We start from the raw sequence: 20,393 nt of genomic DNA on the forward strand, positions 1-20,393 counted from the left end.
GGATCTACACATAGCCCCCTCCCTGGGGGATGGACAACAGAATAGTGGGTGAAGGGAGACGTCTGACAGTGTAAGACATGACAAAATAATAATAGTTTATAAATTATCAAGGGTGAGTGAGTGAGTGGGGTGGGGAGGGAAGAGAAAAAATGAGGAGCTGATACCAAGGCTCAAGTAGAAAGCAAATGTTTTGAGAATGATGATGGCAACACATGTACAAATGTGCTTGACACAATGGATGGATGGTATGGATTGTGATGAGAGTTGTATGAGCTCTCAATAAAATGATTTTTTTAAAGCGTAGGAAGCATGATCATCATGCATTGATGATGGCTGAATAATTTGAAAAGAGATAGGAAGAGTAACTACAGAACTTGAAGAATGTAGGCAACATGACTAAATTGAACATATAAATATCAGTTGAAATTGTATAGACTCTGCTATGAGTGTTTTCACACAAAAATAAATTTTATTTTAAAATTTTTAAAGGAGAAATATCTTCTCAGTAGGAAATAAAAAACATTCATCTTGCCAGATTCCAAAGAGTTCACAAACTTCCATGGGAAAGCTTTGATAAGGAAGAGGAAAGGGGGCGGGGGTGTTGGTAGTAAAAGTAAATAACATTTGAGAAAGAAGGAAAAGCTAATGCCTAAAGTGAATTAGTACAATCAGCAAGAAATATGCAAACATGTCTTGAGCATTATTGTTTTTATTCACTGGTATTCTGAGTCAATTCTGACTCCTAGCAACATTACAGAATTGCATGGAATAGAACTGCTCTTTGGATTTCCAGGGCTTTAAACATTTCCACGAGTGCACAGTGTCATCTCTCTCCTGCAAAAATAGCTGGTGGGTTTGAATCTCTGACTTCGTGGTTAGCAGTTCAATTTCCCTAAATTTTCACAAAATTGAAAGAGCTGTAAGCTCCTGAATTCCCTTTTCATTATTTGTTTAGAGTTTTACTGAAAATGTTTGTGCTAACCTGTGATGTGGAGATATTAATTAACCTGTCTAATCTTACTGAATAGGTTCATTCATATAACTCTCAATAAGAGGACAACTTCGGTCTTCAGGTATAATGTAATTTTGGATAGTACGAGATTTCAGAAGACTTCTTCTTACTTTCAAAATGAAACATACACCCAAAAGGCATCTTTGAAATGGGACTTATTTAGAGATTACTAGCTATGCCTTATAAAATCGGTATCTAATCTTATAGATCCTTTGAATTTAAAGCTTTAGATCCTGATGTTGCTGAAGTTATAATGCATTATTGATCTTGATGCATTATAGATTATAGTTAACCCATGTTTACCTAGAGTAATGGAAAAGAAAATAGATGTAAGCAAAGCTAAGGAAATAAATCTAAAAATCAAATAGTATTTCATCTGAACATATTTTAAGAACATTCAGCAAACCCATATTCACATCTATACTTAGAAACAGATAATTTACATCAACCCTTTTATCTATTGTGACTTAATGGAAAAAACTCTCATTTTAGTTCCTACAACACTTTAAAATTTTTAAAAGAAACTGTAGGTCAAGTTAATATTTATTGTGTGGCAATTTTTTTTCATGTCAGACTTAAAATAATCATGTCAGTAACACCCAGATGTATCATACTGTTTTGTACATGTGGTCCCTAACGGTCTGCAGCTTTCACTGCAGCACCCTCACACATCGTGTCTGTGACCTGAGCAGGCATTGTCATCCACACTGCTTATAAACTCAGCTGAGGCGCAGAGACAACAAATGGTTCACCCAGTGTTCAAAGCTTGGTAAATGGAAAAGCCAGAAAGACAACAGTCCTTGAAATTGCTTGAATTGTATCCCTCTGTAAATGACACTTCCCATTGGAGAGTGAGTTAAGTAAAACACACATGTTTAGAATATCGTTAACCAATCACACAGAGTCCAGAATATATATATGTGTGTGTGTGTGTGTGTGTGTACATCTATATGCCAAATCAAATCTTTGTCTAGGAGGCAAATCTCAATAAGTAAGTATAATGAGGGAAGGTAAACAGAGATTGCTATTGGTTCCATATGTGTACATTATTCCAAGCATAGCATGGCTAAATGTGTTTTGCCATCAGTGGATGGCTGCAGACACACATCCCCAGTAATATACTTGTCTTCGTCTCAGCAGGGTCCCTTCAAATAAACAAACAAAAAGGAACCCATCTAAACAGTGGTTTCCAGAGGGATGTGCTGGGCCACTTAAATGCAAGGCAGAGGAATCATGATGACTATATTGGGGGACTGCAAAAAGGGAGATCTTGATAACTTCTCATGAAGGATGAGCACAGAAACTTATTGGGAAGAATTTTTAAGAGAACTGAAGCTGCATTGGTGAGAAAAACGTCAGGAAAGTTGCACTGACAAAAATGTTTATATCACATATATGCTCCCATTAAGTTTTTTTAAGATAGCAAGGGCTGACTTAAAAGAATTTCATTTGGGAAATCTTACTCCATCCACCTTACTGCCATAATCTCGTTGCATCAGATTTCTTGTTCTTAACCTCAAAGGATATTAGAAGTAATTTCTACTTATTTCTAAGCCATAGCAACTCAATTGGATAGAGCTGCCCATGTGGGTTTCCCAGAATGGAACTCTTTATGGGAGTGGTTTAGAACTGCTGACCTTGTGGTTAGCAGCCCACCAATGAATAAGTACTTTGCCAACAGCGCTCCAGTATAGACCTAGATGTAGGATATATTGAGAACAATTGCTTCACATACTGGTAACTTAATAGAGATTTCTGCAAAATCTTTAGCAATACTTTTTTAACAATTTTAAACCAGATTTATTGGCATATAAAACACATACCATACAATTCAATCATATTAAAAAGAGTGAACAATCATTACCACAGTAATGTTAGAACATTTTCTTCTTCTTGCACATATTGTTATTGGCTCCCCATTCCTCCCCAACCTCCCCTGCCATGGGCCCAAGAAAGCAGTAATTGAGTTACTGTCTTTACTTTTTCTGGATTTTAAATACAGAATAACATAAAAACAACAAGAATAACAGTAAAACACAGGGGAAGAAAACTCAATCAAAAGGAAGAAGAAAGTCTTAAAAAGTAGAGTAAGTTTTAAATGGATCGAAAGGGAGATCAAATGATAAGGCGTCAAGTTTAACCTAGCTGCCCGTGTAATAAGCCTCTTTCCAGAGCACTTTCTGTCTGTCAGCCAGGCTCTTCTCGACGCTGGTGCATGGCCAGAGGGAATTCAGTGGAGGCTCAATCGACTCATATTTCCCCTTCGCTTTTTTTTAACCAAAACATCTTTAAAGTGGTTTAAAAAGGAGATCAAATGAAAAGAGATTACATTTTAATGGAACGACATCTGCCTTAATGGATTAACAGCTCTCTGGTAAGGAGGCCATCCACACACCTCAACTATTAGATCCTGTAATTACTGACACAGTATCTGAGCAGAAACACTTGTCATTTAATAAAACAAGAGAGCAAAGAGCTTCTCTCCTATTAACCAAGACTTTATTTTACTTTAATTCTAATTCCTAGGGAAAAAAAACTAAAGGACTAATTGTATCCTTTTATATTGTCTACCACGTTTTACACTATTAGGTTTTCTTCAAGTACTCAGAGCTTTGTATAATCTGCTCTGAGGAGTTTACATTCTTATTTATTTATTCATTCCCCAGAATGGCTTTTTTAAAGTAAATACTAGTAACTATTATCCTCATTCTGCAACTGAGAAAACCAAGGCTCAGAATAGCAATTGAAACTTCCCTGGTCACTGTCTTCAGTCAAAGCCAAAACTCAGAGCCAGGCAGACGAGACTGAATCTCTGCTTTCTCCTTCCACGGATCAAAGCTCCTACCACAGACACCGGTTTTCCAGAAAGTGGGAAGTGGACAGCGTAGCTTGCCCTGGTTAAGGAGTTGCTGGCCTTCCTTTGTCAATGTGCTAGCTGGAAAATTGTCTCCTGAGTTCCCAGGAGCTTTTTCACTTAAAGACCCCTGTCCTCATACATGGGGTCCCTGTGAGGCAGGATCACAGTGAAGTCAATGGGTTTGATTTTTGTTTTGTAACTATTCAAATTGTCCTGTGAAGGGGCAGATGTAAACACATATAAGGGGGAAATTTTTCAGCAACAACGACTTCAATCATCAACGAGGTAATAAATCCTATGGATTTTTCTAGGCATTCATTTAAGCAACAGGCTTCCTTCTTCTTCTGAAATGGGCACATTAATATCCAGAATTGCCTAAAAGTGCTGACCTCATGTGACAGTTTAAGGGCAATGGAATGTATTTGACCCTCTCTGTGAGGGTTTTAAGCAGGAAGGAACCCGTGATGCCTAATTGCCTGTCCTGCACACGCCATTCCCCTGTGGAACATGTGTTTCCTCAGCACTCTGGTGGTCCCTGCATCATGAGGTTACATATGTCCATGAAAGCTAGGATCATTTCAAATATGAACGAAAAGCGTCAATACTTCAGAATTTTTAAGCTTGACCGTTATGGACCAGATGAGGAGAAAGCTTGTCCATCAACTTAGTTTTAACGGGTCTGCATTTCATCTTTATACTTTCAGTAATCAGATGATTAAACTTGATTATTTAGCAGCAATTCTCCCCCAAGGGAGGCAAGTGTTGCAATATTTCTTATTCTGATTTCGCATTTGAGTTGCGTGCGCGCACACACTCCTTATTGGGTATGGTAAGGATCCAACATAATTCTTTTTATCTCTTAAAGTATTTTATATTTCTAACAAACTGCCTTAAATGTTGCTTCAGGAGATGTGTGTGTGTGTGTGTGTGTGTTGTGCTGAGGTGTTTAAGTTTATTCTGCCAGGTGACCTATTTATACTATTTTTGTGTAAACGTCATTAAAATTGGATATACCTTGTATCACATGTTGTATCAAAAGGGCTAAGAAATTATAGGCAGATAGAGAGGGATTCAAATATCCTTCCCTGTTATTTTATAAAATTGAGTAAATAATTTAATTCCCCAAACCTCATGGTTTTTATTTATAAATTGATAATTACAATAGTTACCTCGGGGTATTAGTTTGCTGATTAAACAGGGGTTTAAAAGGATGACAGAACCGCGAGAATAGTGCTTGACACACAGTTACTAATCAGGAGAAGTGCTTGTAGCTGTTATTTTGAGAGCCCATAGTGGGTTCAAACAGGAACAATTTTGAGGATGGCCCAGGGCCAACTGTGGTTTCCTTCCACTGCACACGGGTCTCTGTGAGTCAGCACTGACTCGATGGCTCCTAACAACAACCACGCCAGTGAGCCCTCTGAGCCTGGTGACCTGATGAAAAATCCTTCCACATGTACATTCCATAGTAAACATAGAGATAAATGCGCATTAGGGAAAATGTTTATTGTTTAATTCTCGCCCGTCAATATTGAAACAGACATTTCCTTCCCCTCATATTTCATTGGCTGAGCCCCAAAAATTACCGGCAGAGAGTTGCTATGGAGTCCTGAGAAGGTTTTCTGGCTCTGGAAGTGCAGCTGAGTTCACACCACAGGAGCGACTCACCGTCCGTAATAGCTGAGAGTAGACAAGGGGTCCAGCTTTCAGGCTGCCAGCAGTTAGGGCGATTTGGGTATGACCACTGAGCAGGGCTGTGCAGCAAACGGTTTATTTGGACTTGTGCTCTGAGTCAGCAGCTCGCTCGGAGCAGCGAGCGGAGCTTGGGCTGCTCTCAACGACGTCTGCATTTCAACCCACCAGTCACTCTGTCTGGCAGGCTGCTCCGACCTCCTGCCCTGTGGGGCTCCTCGGAGCCAGAATTGACATGAGGCGGGAGGATGCTTTGCCTGTCACTGCTAGAGGCCGGTCCACACAGCAGCGGGTTTTCCAGAGCCAAGTTTTCCAGAGCAGAACGAAGGAGAGCATAAAGAACCAAAGTACAAAATCAGAGCGGGCACGAGAAAGGGGCTGAGCTGATTCCTGACGAGCTTCTCCTACAGCCTTGTGGGGTGGGGCGTGTCTGCGTCAGGGCCATTACCTTCGTTCAGGTTGGCAAATGTTAGTTGCAGTTCATGGTGTATTTAAAGTGACTAAAAATCTGCTTTAAAAAAATCAAAAAAACATGCCCTTGCATCGGTTCTAAGTCACAACAACTCCATGTGTTTCCGGACTTTACTCAACAGTTTCAGCCGCTGTGATTTTTCTGAGGTCCTTCGGTGTCACCCCTGTAGGTTGAGCGTTGTACTGCTAATGGAAAAATCGGTGCTTCCAATATTTTAGAAGCAACATCTTCCAGTGGAAGAAAGATGGGGCCGTCTGCTGCTGTCAGATTCACAGTCTCAGAAACCCTACGGAGAGCTTCTTCACCTTTTCCTGTGCTGTTACTGAGTCAGAACTGACTCACCGGCAGTGCGTTTTGGGTGGTGGATATTAGTTCAACAGATCTCCCAGTTTTTCTTGGAAAATGCCTCCTGTGGGTTCGAACCAGTTTTTGATTAGTAGAGGAGGGCTTAACTATTTGGGGACCCAGGCATCCAAAATTCTGTTTGGGCTATTTTTAAAACGATTAGGCATGTACAAGGCTGAGTTTTGTGCTTGTGAAATTTGAGGGCCTCTACGACATTTTGATCAGTCCCTCCTACTGGTGACTTGCCCCTTGCTGTGATGCTGCATGTTATATCCCTGGTATTTCAAAAGCCAGAAGGGTCTCTCAAAGTGAACATGTTTCAGCAGGGTTTACAGACTAAAAGCAAACAGGAAAGGAGGACTGGGTTCCCTACTTTGGAGCAAGGAGTGGCTGAAAACCATCATTGTCAGAGACTGAAGGCTGAATGAATGGAAGCAACATTGCCAGAGACAGTACCAGAGGATGGGCCCTCTAGTGTGACGGTCCCCAGTAGACTGGGACTTCTTAGCCCATCGTGATAAACTGTTCATTAGCACAGTGGTTACTGCTTGTCTTTTCTCTTGCCTCTCGTGTGCAGCCTGTCACTAAGTTTCCTATGAGCACCTCCAAAATCGAGGGCTTGCACCCAGATCTCTGATGCAGGGCCAGTTTCTGGGGCAACAACACAAATATTCTGTAAGGCAAGCATATATATCACAACCTGGAAACCTACTTCAGATATGCAACTTCTGGAAACGTACAGCCATAGCCTGTGTCCAGCTCCTGAGTCTTTCCCTTGCACGTGTCCATGTTCTCGGACTAATGAACTCTTCCAAGGTGTGGGCGCTCTGTTTCACTCGCCCTCTGCTGCTGTGTCCAATGGGCAGCATGCCTGAAAGGCTCCTCCTCCTCCTTGCCTTCCTCTTTATTGAAACTATATTAAACTAGCCCCTGTTCTGGTTTATGGAAATGAGGGAAGCCTCTTGCAGTTTAATTTTTAATCAATTGCTAGATTGTTATTTATGGGTTCTCCTTCAATTTCACTTAGCTCTTCTAGGGTCATTTCCAAGGACAATCAAATTTTTAGCTCCATGGAGATGCCTGTGACCAAGACAAACCATTCTTTTTTACCTGTTCAGTTTTAATAGTGAGTTAGCTTCTAGTTCAGTGGCTTATGCTATTGAAGCATAAGTGCATTTTTAAGCCAATTAATGCTGCACAGGAGAAACATGCTAGCCCAATTTTGTTTGTTTTTTCTCTCCACCCACAAATTTCTATGCTTGTACATTGAGACTCGCAGTAAGTTGAGAAGAAACTGACTATGCGTAGTTATCAACATTCGATGAATATCCTGTTATAACATCACCACTGAGAGTTAGGAAGGGAAGTTCTTTCTCAGCTCTTCGTCTTTCTCATTGAAACACAGGTGCCTACCCTCCCGCTACAACCTCTGTCTAAAGAAATAGTTGAAAAAATATTCAAGGACCCAGACTTCATTTAGGAAAAAACTCAGCAACAAAGCCACACTGTGCAAGTCTTACCCTATATGTAGAAAAATATTCAAAACACACCATTTCAGAATCATCCCAATGCAAGTGGGTACAGCTTCATCTATGAAAAAGCTCAGACTATGGGCGCTCCCTAAGCTTCTGGGACATTCCAATAAAAACAGCCTCCCTCCCACCTTTATACAAGAGAGCTGTGAAGAGAAGCACTGATTCAAAGAAAACTGTTCATCTATTTCTTTAGATGCAAATGTTGACTTCAAGGAATTGGTGGGGATTCACCCTGACAAATAAGTTGGTATCTTTTCTTTACCACAAAATTTGAATGACGCATTAAAAAATGAATTTGATCAGCTTTCAACAAAAAGGGAGCTTTGCCCTTGCGAAGCTCAAACATCCGTACAGCTCCAGTATGAGGAACCCCCCTCCTTCATGTCTGTGCTGTGCTGAGCATTCACCGAAAGAGTTTCACAGGACTATTGCTTCAGATGAATAATTGATTCGAGTTCTTTTTAGACATTCAGATTGGGAGCAAAATTAACCCAATAAACATAGTTTTCAGTATGTCTAAAATCCAGCAAATATGTATACATAGTTAATGGGGATGAAAAAATAGTAAAGTACATTGCACTGAAATTGCTTGTAATCTAGTGTCAAAAATGAAATCTAAAGGTCTTGATTTAAATCTAAATCTTTATTACTACTTCTTGCACAAACGTTAGCCCTCCAAGATAAAGCCTCGCATCAGTACTCCTAGTATATTACCTTTCCAATCCAATCCCCATTTTTATTAGCCAGAGAGCTCTTCAACAGGAGGGTGGGGAGACATGTCCAGATCCGATGGACATGCCATCAGGAGAGACAGTCCCTCGAAAAGGACATCATGATTGGTAAAATCAGAATGTTGGCAAAAAAGAAGATGCTCAACAAGATGGATCCACCCAGTGGTTACACCAACGGGCTCAAATATAAAACCATGGTGCGGACGACTTAGGACAGGGCTGTGTGGCTCTGTTGTACACAGGGTCGCTAGGAGTTAGAACTGACCGAATGGCACTAACAAGTCCAACCACAACCCTGCATTATCATGCTCTCTTACGTAACGTCTCAGAATGGTACACTCTCCTTCGGGGCTGTAGTCGGTTCCAATGCTACTCATGACTGATCCCCCACACCTAATACCGGAAAGTGAAACACTGCCCGCCCCTCTGCCATCCGCATAGTCATTGCTGTGCGTGCCCCCTTGTTGCCGCCACGGTGTCACTCTCTCCTTAAGGGTCCTCTTGTCCACTGAGACTTTACCAAGCATGATGCTCTTTTCCAGGGGCTCTTCTCTCCGGAAAACATGTTCCAATCAATGGCACATTTAATATTCTTCACCAACACCATAAGTCACAGGAACCAATTCTTCCTTGGTCCTCTCTATTTGTTGTCCAGTTTCATGTGTTATGAGGCAGATGAAAATACTATGGCTTGGGTCAGGTGCGCCTTAAGTCTTCAATGTGACATCTTTGCTTTGTAGCACTTTGAAGAGCTCTTTGGCAGCAGATTTGCCCAGAACACTGGGTCATTTCATTTCCTGACTGCTGCTTCCTCGGGTGTTCATTGTAGAAAAGAATAAAGTGGCATCCTTGAAAATTTCGATCTTTTTAAAATCACATTTATCATGGTGTTGCTTATTCAACCAGTTGTGAAGATTGTTATTTTCTTTCTGTTGAGGTACAATCCACCCTAATGGCTGCATCCTTCGGTCTTCATCACTAAGTGCCCAAGTGCTTTTTGCTTTCATGAAGGAAGACTGCAGGTCATAAATGAACCTTTCTCCAAATCCACATGCTCTGCATGCTGAGTAAATAAATATAGTAAATATATATAATCCTGACATGATTCTTTTTTTGACTTCAAACTGTATTCTCTACAAAATAATGTTTCTTGGTTCACAATTGTAAGGAATTCTGGGGCGAGAAACAGAACCAAAGATCCAATTGGCAAAGTTTAGAAGCAGGCGTTATTGGGAGGCTTGCGGGCGGATTCAGCAACTCAGGGGATTGAGCCTTTGAAACCGCCCCTTGGGGAATTTAGGCTGCCTTTTTATACCCCTGCTGGCAAGCACAGCTGGGAAGGGTCCAAGCTGGGGAGGATCTGTGCACACAGGTGCTTCAGAAGGGAGGTCAAGGACGGGTAGAGTGGAGTGTACTTATCTTCAGAAAACATTCTGGCTCCGGGACTAGCTGGTTTCAGGAATTTGAAAGTTGAGCAGGGGAGGGGAAGATTAGTGAGAAGGAGGTCAGTTAGAGGGAGGTCTATGAGAGGTAAATTCTGAGAGCCAAGCTGAAGGCACAGGATTCAAAATGGAGTCCCTTTTGCCAAGACCAGGCACCCATGAGCACAAGTAAGAATTCCTTTTCTTCACAATGTTATCCATAGTTTGTTAAAATTCACAGAGTTGAAGGTCTTTTCAGAATCAATAATAATACAGGCAAACATCTCTCTACTATCATCTCCTTTCAGCCAAGATCCATCTGATAACAGCAACAATGGCCCTTGGTCGAGGACCTCTTCTGAATCTGGCTTGAATTTCTGGCAGCTCCCTGTCAATGTACTGCTGCAATTGTTTGTTTGTTTTTTAATCATCTTCAGTCAAATTTTACTTCCCTGTGGTAGTCATGATTGGATGATTTCTGCTTTCTTTTGGCTTAACTTGCTTAGCTTTTTGCCACCTCTAAATACTTGGCTATAAATTTCTAAATGTAAAATTATCAATAGTTCTGTTAGGTAGCTTAGTTTAGGGATTCGGGCATCCAATTACACATGCTTAGAGGTTCCGGCTTCTGGCCAGGAGGGGATGATACACCTGGGTGGACGCTGCACCTAGATTGGCCCACCTAGGCCAGGTGAATTCAATTCAATCACTGGGGTGACCAGGGTCATCAACCACGCCTCCCTGAGGAGGAATTGAAAGGGCAGGATTCCGGAGCCCACCACGTGACTTTCTGGAGCAGCTTCTAGACAGGTGGATGGGGGACAGGGGCCCTGCAGGTGCCTGTGTAAACCTGAAACTTCTAACTTCCATTAAATTCACTTGGATTACAAACCAGGCTTCAGCGTGAATTCTTTCTTGAGTGGAGCCAAGGTCCAAGGTCTATCTCTCCCCCAACAGATGTGACAATTCTAACAGTGCTTTCTAGATTACATTTAAAATAACATTAATGTGAAAATGTTCACTAATAAAATAACACCTCAAAGAGTTGGTCATCCTTTTCTGAATTCTTATTGATTGTTCTAACCATAAAGAGTCCTGGGGGCACGGTGGTTACGTGTTGGACGGCTCCACCAGAGAAAGATGCGACAGTGTGCTTCAGTCAAGAAATTCAGCTTTGGAAACACTGAAGAAGTTCTGCCGTATCCTATACGACATCGAATTGGAATAGACCCAACAGTTTGATTGTGTTGGTATTTAGTGATATCCAGAGGTTTTGTTTGCCATTTTCCACACCCTCTCTTGAGTGGTCTCTACTTCTTTAGAATGCCTACTTCATAGGGACAATTCAAGTGAATCAATTGTCCTCACCCCAGATCCTGCAGTTTTACAAAATGGTACTTTTAAACTAATAGGCTATTTATTTAGTGGGCAGAAGTGCTTGAAGTGTTTTGAGGTTTGTTTTTTATTTTCCCCCCCAACTATTAACTTCTTAAAAAAATAATTGTAAAATTTTGAATTAGGTTGGGGGTTATATTTCGGATCCCCAGTTTTGTATTCAACAACTTGAACTACTTTTTCCAACCGTCCAAAGCTTGCCTTTCCTTGCCTTTGATTTCTCTCCTTCCTCTTGCAGAAGATGACCTTCGCCTTCACCCTAATCTCACCTGTGAACCTCTGCTACTGGTGCAGCGTCCTCCCCTTACATTCTCCCCTTAACAACCATCAAAGTCTATTCCTTTGGTAGGGAAACCGTGTCTCTTTTTTTCATTCTGTAGCAGTGGCATTGTCCTTTGTGATTGACTAGTTGCACTCAACATGATGTTCTCCAGGTCCATCCATGCCAGGAGGTGCTTCGGGGTGTCATCGTTCTTTCTCAGCGGTGCTTTGTATTTCATTATGTACATGTACCCAGACGTCTTGATGTAGTACTCTATGGGGGTATTTCCTTATTATAAAGAGGGCGGCCCTGAAATGGCTGGGCGTATGTCTGTTCTTGTCATGACTCTTACTTCCACAGGGTGCACGCATTTGGGTTGGGTAGTGCCAGATCGCTTTCCGAAGGGCTTGCTCATTCTTGCAGTCCCTTCAGCAGCGTCTAAGGGCTCCGATCTCTCCACACCCTCCCGGTATTTGTTATTTTCTGGGTCTTGCTTTAACTTTGCTGTCAATGCCAGTGTGGGTGTTGTGTCATCAGTTTTGATTTATATCTCTAGGATGGCGTGAGGTCATGAGCATTTATTTCTTCATGTGTTTGTTGGCTATCTAGATGTCCCCTTTGGTGAACTACCTGTTCATGTCTTCATGACAAAAATATCTCAAATGGCCCCGAGAAGTAAACAGTAAAATCTAGAACATAAGAAGAGAAAGAGAGGGAAGAGATTGAGTTGTGTTACTATCAAGGAAGGAAAGGAAATTCACACAGTTTGGTGCCCATTCATTTTCAAAAATGTTCCCATCAAACATGCTAGAAGTGAAAATGCTGGTGGACTCTGTAGCCACTGATTTTATACTTGTGGTTTACAAGTTTCATGTGGTTCCTGAGAATGGCTTTTCACTTCCAGGTACTTAAAAATCAAAGTAAAGTACAGATAAAATATATATTTCCCTTCTAACTTTGCCTCACTATTTTCAGATACTCTCCTACAATTAATCACGCCACAGAACAGCTGGTGTCCTTGAGTGAGCCTTCTCCAAAAGCCCATTCTTCCTGAACATTCTCCTTCAGTCCTTTATTACTCTTTTATTTGTTTAACTCCGAAGGGTAAAAAAAAAGAGCTCCTATTTGCTATTATTTAATGCAATTAAATGTTTACAAGTTTCCACTCCTTTCCTGGGTTATATAAGTTTATACTTTTGGTAACCTGTGGTGTCTGAGAGAGCTTGATGTACTCAACTTGTTAGTCAAGCGGAGGCTTTAGTTTTGTCAGGCACAACGTTGAAATGGGTTTTTCTCTTTGTAACTCGACTGAAAATGTTTCTTTTCCGGTAGCAAATAGTATGATTATTATTATTGACTGAAGAAAGGAAAATGAATGAGAAAGTATTATTAACTGAAGAGAGGAAAATGAATGACATTAAACAGAAACATAGCAGGAAAAGTTTTATTTGTTTTATCCTGGATTTTGTTTGTTTGTTTGTTTTTCTGATTTCTATCCTTTCTTTGTGAGGATGGCAAGGATAAAACTCTCAGAGGGAAGTTAGAGTAACCAGCTTACTAGCCAGTCCCTTTTTGACCCAGCATTGAGCTTAATAAATAAAGAAGCAAGTTTATTCCCTGCTCAGAAACCTAGTGGCAAATATGTTAAGTGATTGATTTGATGCAAATTTTCTGCCTGGGTTTTCCAATTCCATCTAGCCATGTTCTTTGGGAGGACAATAAATTCAGCAAGGTGACCAAGTCCTAGGTTGGGTTCTTCTTTTGAGCTCCCGAAGGTCTGAAAATCTCTTCTTCCCAGCAGAACTAGACTCCTAAGGGATCATGAATTTCAGTGTCCCACAAAATGCAACTTGTTCTAGGAGATTGCATCGGGCTGCAACGTACAGGATGCAGAATGTTCTGGGACCTAACAGATATTTATGTATTTATAATGTACACACCATGTTGTCCACTCTGAGCCCCTGTGCCCTTCCCTCTGTGCTTAATGCAGAAGAACACCTGTGCCATGAGCAGAAGCGTGGCTGCATTTGGAGTCCATGAGGACCACATCTTCAAGCCAATGTGTCCACGAAGTGATAGAAGCATGGAGATCTTAGTGCCCAGAGCCTTTTAGTTGCTTAGTACTGCTATAGCAGAAATATAAGTGATAAAAAGATCACGAATTTACTTGTCACACCCATGGGAGCAAAAAGTTCAAATCTAGGTCTCAGACACTTTAATTACTGCCTTGTCAGTATCCCGGATGTTTCTGACTTCCTTGGCTCATGGACAATACTCACGCAGGGTCTGTCTCCTACAGGTGGTGCCAAAGTGTCTTTGTCTAATCTGCTATTTTGTATAACTCAGAAGTGATGAGATTTAGAACCCATCCTGCCTGGGAAAGATTAATTTGTATAGCAAATCCATAGCAATGTGATACATAAAATGATTAGAGAAAATAAAGTGGGAATTGTATAGCATACATATGTGTTACTGAATGATAACATGGCAGAAAGAGCACTTGACCCAGAGCTCTAAGTCTAGACCCAGAAATCCCCTGTCCTCTACCCTATGGCCAACTTGTGTCACTTGGGTTTTATGGTAGGACGAATTCCTACAAGAGGACTTCAACTCATGTCACTTTGTAGTGAGAATCAATGGTAACTTTACTTTGAAGTCAATCCAGCATGATTTCTTTTACAGGGATATCACTATGCGAAAATCTCTAGCGATAGACTAATTATCCTCTACCACTTCTTATACAGGACCCCAAGTTACGTGAACTTCTGGATGTGGGGAACATTGGTCGCCTGGAACATCGCATGATAACAGTGGTCTATGGGCCGGACTTGGTTAACATCTCGCATTTGAATCTCGTGGCGTTTCAAGAAGAAGTGGCCAAGGTAAGATAGATAGAAACATCGGGAGTATGCCACATTGAACTGATGTCTTGTAATCTTGTGCTGAGGCTTGGGAAAGACTTTTGAGTTTTTGTCATATGTAACATGAGCAGTCCTTTAAAACGTCTGCTCTTAAATTTAAGTGTAATTCTAGCAATTCTACATAGTGGCATCTACTTAGATTTTTTTCCTCCATTCAGCATAAGGCACCGCATATAATTCCATTGCAAAAGAAAATATAGATAAAAGTACCTTCCCTTTGTGTAAACATTTCATTCCAGGTCATTCTCACTCAGGCTCCTTCCAGTCACTTCCAACCTCTCCTTCCAGCTCCCTCCTTAAGGACTCATAAACTTCCCTTTCCCCTGCACAAAGCCAAGCCTACCTTCATGCACAGAGTTTTTGCTCAACAATTGTTTGGAGGAAAATGGAGGGGAGAAACCCTTCGATGTTTATTCAGTGCTACAGAGTAGCTAGCCTCGGCGTCAGAAAGCTGTGCATCTGCTTAAATAGCAGGTTAATAAGAGGCATGTGCATGACATCCTAAACCAAATGAGGCACCGTAAACGGGCGGAAATGCTGGAGTTCAGGGGCATCGCTTATCTAGAAACATCTAACTGCTATTAGAATATATGGAGGTATACATTAAATAAGAGTTTTCTAATTCCACATTTATAGTTTATAGGACACTACTGATGATGCCACCCTTCAAAGAATTTGCTGCAGGAATTTAAAACATGAATCTAAAATCACTTTGAAGCTTGCATGTCATCAGTGTTTCTGTAAAGAGCTTCCTACCTCATGGATCACAGCTAATGGACCTTGTCACGTCACTGTATATAATATGTGTGCATGTTAATCTTAACTCTGAATGTTCCGTCCCATATCTGAGGTACTCCGGATACTCAAATTCAGACTCTGATTCTTTAGTGATCGTGGTTTATCTCCAACCTTTGCATAGCATGACATCACTGCAATTCTTATATCGGAAGAAACAAAATGACAACCACTTGTTACACTCTGAAGTCTTAGAAGCTTCTTTCCAAGAAAGTGTTACAAACCTAATCAAATATCTCCACTTCAGAGCCAGGTTACTTTTATTTGCGTCAATAGAATAACGCACGTGTAATGCACGTGGCCAAATGTCAGGTCAAAGACAGCATCTGGGGGGTAGCGTTGTACTTGCCTTTTCATAGTTCTTCCTCTGGTGTCCTACCATTTCTCCATCAGTGTGGTGTGGTCTTGTGCTGCCGCAAGCTGTGTCACTGGTTTTTTTAAATATTGGCAGGGCCACCCAAAGGGAATGGGTCTCAGTGGAATTTCCAGACTCAGAACACACTTCGAAGCAGGAATAGACTATCACTCCTGAGGCAGTAACCACTGAAAGCCTTGGAGAGCGCATGAAAGCATTGTCCGAGACTGAGAACTCCATGACTAGAAGCAGAACATTATCAGAGAGGGTGCCAGCAGAGAGCCCCTCAAGTCGGAAGGCACTCAAAATGTGACTGAGGAAGAGCTGCCCTCTCAAAGTCGGATCTGTCAGCATGAAGTGGATGGGGTGAAACCCGTGGGGTGACATTTGCTGATGAGGCAAGACTCACAATGGGAAGAAATAGCAGCAGACATCAATTAATAATTGGAGCTTGGATTGTAGGAAGTATGAATCTAGAACAATTGTAAGTTGTCAGAAATGAAGTGGAATGTGTAACGATTGCTATTCTAGTTGTTAGTAAGTTGAAATGGACTGTATTGGCCATTTTGAAGCAGGAGATCATTTGGTTTGCTATGCCTGGAATGACAGATTCGAGGGGCATGGTGTTGCAGTCATGATCAAAAGAGGACATTCCAAGATCGACCTTGAAGGTACAATGTGTCTGTGACAGGATAATACCTATCCACATACAAGGAGATCCAGTCAATACAACGATTGTTCAAATTTATGCACCAACCACTAAAACTAGTGATGCAGAAACTGACAAAGTCTAACAATGTCTCTGGTCTGAAATTAATCAGATATGCAATTAAGATGCATTATTAATCATTGGTGATTCAAATGCAGAAGTTGGATATCAAGAGGAACAAAGAGTAATTGGAAAATGTGAGACCTTTGTGGCAGAAACAAAGTCAGAGATTGCCTGATAGAATTTTGCAAGACCAACAATTTAATCATAGAGAAGGATTGGAGCCTTCAGTATGGATACAATTCAATGCAAAGAAAAGCAAGATCCTTACAACTGGACCAATAGGTAACACCACGATAAATGGAGAAAAGTTTGAAGATGTCAAGGATTTCGTCTTGCTTCGATCCCCAGTCAATGTTCATGGAAGCTGCCGTCCAAGATCAAGTGATTCATTGCACGGGGTCAATCTGCTGCAAAAGACCTCTTTGATGTGTTGAAAAGCAAGGGGTTTACTTTGAGGAGCCTGATCCAAGCCAGAGTAGTTCCAGTGGTCTCAGGTGCAAATGAAAATTAGACATTGGAAGGAAAAACTGAAGAAGAATCTATGTATTTGAGTTTGGGTGCTGGCAAAAAATATTGAAGGTACCATTGACTGCCAGAAGAACAGATAAATCAGTCTTATCTGGAAGGCCAGAATGCTTCTTAACAGGAAAGGATGGCAAGACTTTGTACTTTAAAGATGTTGTCAGGAGAGACTAGTCTTAGAGAAGAACATCATTTTTGGAAAAGTAGCCGGTCAGTGAAAAGGAGGAAGGAAGAGTCTGGACAAGATAGAGTGACACAGTGGCTGCAACAGGGGGCTGAAACATAACCCTAATTGTAAGGAGGGCTGAGGACCAGGCAGCATGGTTTTGTTCCATTGTACATCAGGATGTTGTGAGTCACAATGGACACAACAACAATGCCGACACCCTGTTGATCACCTGATGTGTCATAGATGGTTACGTTCTCAGCATATGGGCAGATGACCGTATGATATAATAAATATAGGTAAGCAAATGCAAAAGATTTCCAGGGATTTATAGAATATATTTCTCCAAATGTAACCACATTCCCTAAAGAGTGACCGATTCATAAGATTTCTAAACCTATCTGAATATCTGATGTTTGCATTAAACCTTTATGAAGTCAAGTTTTGAACATATACAATTTCTTCTTCTTCTGAGTTCCTAGCATGAATCTTCCCTAAGGAATTTGATGTCAGAGTCCTGTAATATCCCATCAGAACTACACTTATAGAGGATTTTCCAGCTGCATCAGTTCTCCTCCTACAGCGAATGTAGCTACATACTGAACATGATTTGCCTCCTTCGTCTTATCTGGAGGCCTGCTGGCATAATGAGTTATCTGTTGGGCTGCTAACCGCAAAGTCAGCAGTTCAAAATCAGGCCATTCCATGATGGAAAGACGAGGCTTTCTACTCCCGTAATGAGTGACAGTCTTGGAAACTCGCAGGGGCAGTTCTGCCCTGTGCTGCTGGGTCCTCTGAGCTGGCATGCACCCCTTGGCAGCGAGTGAATGAGTTATGATTGTCTGTAAAGTGGGTCCCACCCCCACAGAAATTACTCAGTCAGAGGTTAAGATCTACAAACATCACTTTACTCTGAAAACTTCCAATACTGTCTATTTGTCTATTATATTACAAGTAGACTATACTGTCTCATTATATTACGCCTTCTACTTCATCTCTAAGGCAAGTTTATGTGACGCCTTGTATAATGCCGGCACCAAAGCAGACACTTGAGCCTCTTTGAAAGCCTTTTTTTTTCAGAAGTTGCTTTACAAATGGCACCCAGATCATTCATTCCATCATTTGCCCAACGCATATCTGTAGGTCGCCTGCTCTGTGCCAGCCACTGTCTAGTGTGAAGGACAGAGCAGGGACTCCGAGACATCCCTTCCCGCTCGGAGCAGCATCCCAGTGGAAATACACAGCTATATCAGGATTAAGCCCTAACCCTATCCCAGGCCCCAGGAAGCCTGGCGGTGAGACTGAAGCAGGCGGAGAGGAAGCAAGGAGGTCAGTGAGGGGCTGACCCTGTGGGAGGTGGCCAGAGAAGGCAGACATTGGTCGAAAGCGGCTGCATTGCAACAGCACCACAGCAGATGTTAGAGACAACTCTGCTATCAATTAAAATTGTAAAATGAGAACTAAAATTTAAGCTTTCCTCGTGCTAGCTACTCCAGGACTTGCAGGCTTTTCCCCTTGCTAAAATTATTTGTAATTGGATGTATAATATGTTCTGTAAACCAGCGGATTCTTTTAAGAGCTGGGCATGATGAGAAATTGATGCCGTTTGCATTCTTCTGCGGTTGAACTGAACGTGTGATATCTTGCCATAGAACAAAAGTCATAGTTTTGTTAACCAGCATGATTTCACAGACACTGTCCCTGAAGGATGCACGCTCCTCTCACCTTTTGTGGCTGCTCTCCCTAACACATTTGGGAAATAGGTGGCTTGTTTCACATTTGCCTCTTGCGTGGTCCACCTCTCCCTGCACCTCCCTGCTCACCTGGGAATCAGTAGACATATCTGAGCCTCTGACCACCTGGAACGACTGGACTTCAGTCTTCTCCCCAGATGCCCCTGTCTCTGCATCTCCCCTTCACCCTGCTCCTCTCGTTCCCACTAGTGCAACCACTCCTGGCCATGTGACTATGGCAAGGTGGGACAAATCAGCAAGGGAAACTTAAAAGTAGGAAGGGACAAATTGAACTGCATGATAAAGAGGGCTGTCCTGCTGAACGGAGGGAAAAAAATAGAGGTCAAACCTTGATGAGATAGCCCGTGAAGATGCAGTCCAATCGCTAGCCCGCTTCTGTGATCCACCATGACTGAATCATCCTCCAAAATCCCCTCAACATTAATCTCCAACCTCATTCGGGAAGTGACTCTCTACCAACAGTGGTTGTTTTCTATTATGAATATGTTCCACTCCAACCAGCACAGGCCCTGGAAGGAAATGCCTACTCAAGCTCAAGGCTCACCTATCCCCTTTGGTCTCCACCTTTTGCAGTGACAATACAGCATGTGTAGTTGAATTTTATGTCTGCTTGTTCTAAGTAAAACCCAAGGCCTCAGCCTCTGAGCACAATGGATGCAGCCTACGTGATGACTCTTCAGAATCACTATCATATTTTTTCATCTGCCAACTGCAAATCCATTCTTGGAACCCTCTGGAAACCTAAGAAACTTGACCTCATCACTGAGCATATTCAAAGAATAGAGAATCATCTGTCCCATTAATATAAACATGGATATTTTAAAACTGTATTATAACAGTCAAATTCATGTACCTTAAATTGACTTATCTTCCTAACCAGCGTATGCTCGGGCCCAGCATGGTAGTCACCTAATCTGGTGTCAATTTAAGGATTAAGAGTGTAGGGGTGAAGTCTAGACTGCCCAATGAGTGTAGGCTGCCCTAAGAGTATAGGGGTGAAGTCTGGAGATGCCCAATGAGACTTCTGTGGGCATGGCCTTCTCCTGAGACTATTGGGAAATCTGGTACTTCCCCCCTTGGAGGTGGGAGACACCTCCCTCTCTCTACTACTCCTTGGGAGACATCGCAGCTGACAAGACCTCTGAAGCTGGAGGAGCCACATGGAGACCCCTGCCAGCGCTGAGATGCTTACAATGCCACTGGATCCAAAGACTTTCTACCTCCTGGCCTGTGGTCATCCTGCATTTGGCATCATTACATGTGCTCCGTGTGTCTGAAGAGGACTTTGTGGATTGCTGTCGGACATATGAGCTAATGTCAGCCTATGGACTTGATCTGGACTGGGATGCTTCTCAGTGTTCCATTGTTCTTGTATATAAACCTCTC

At 41.9% G+C, this 20,393-nt stretch overlaps 1 protein-coding gene across 2 annotated transcripts in view; it reads left to right on the top strand.

Moving 5' to 3' along the window:
- PLCB1 (phospholipase C beta 1) overlaps positions 1–20,393 on the top strand; it is an 839,164-nt gene that overhangs the window by 497,972 nt on the left and 320,799 nt on the right. For both annotated transcript variants that reach the window (XM_075563986.1, XM_075563987.1), the window contains exon 4: positions 14,467–14,604. In XM_075563986.1, the coding sequence (XP_075420101.1) occupies positions 14,467–14,604 (138 nt within the window). The remainder of the gene's footprint in view (positions 1–14,466; positions 14,605–20,393) is intronic.

This window comes from Tenrec ecaudatus, chromosome 12, assembly GCF_050624435.1.
Source record: "Tenrec ecaudatus isolate mTenEca1 chromosome 12, mTenEca1.hap1, whole genome shotgun sequence".
Lineage (NCBI taxonomy): Eukaryota > Metazoa > Chordata > Mammalia > Afrosoricida > Tenrecidae > Tenrec > Tenrec ecaudatus.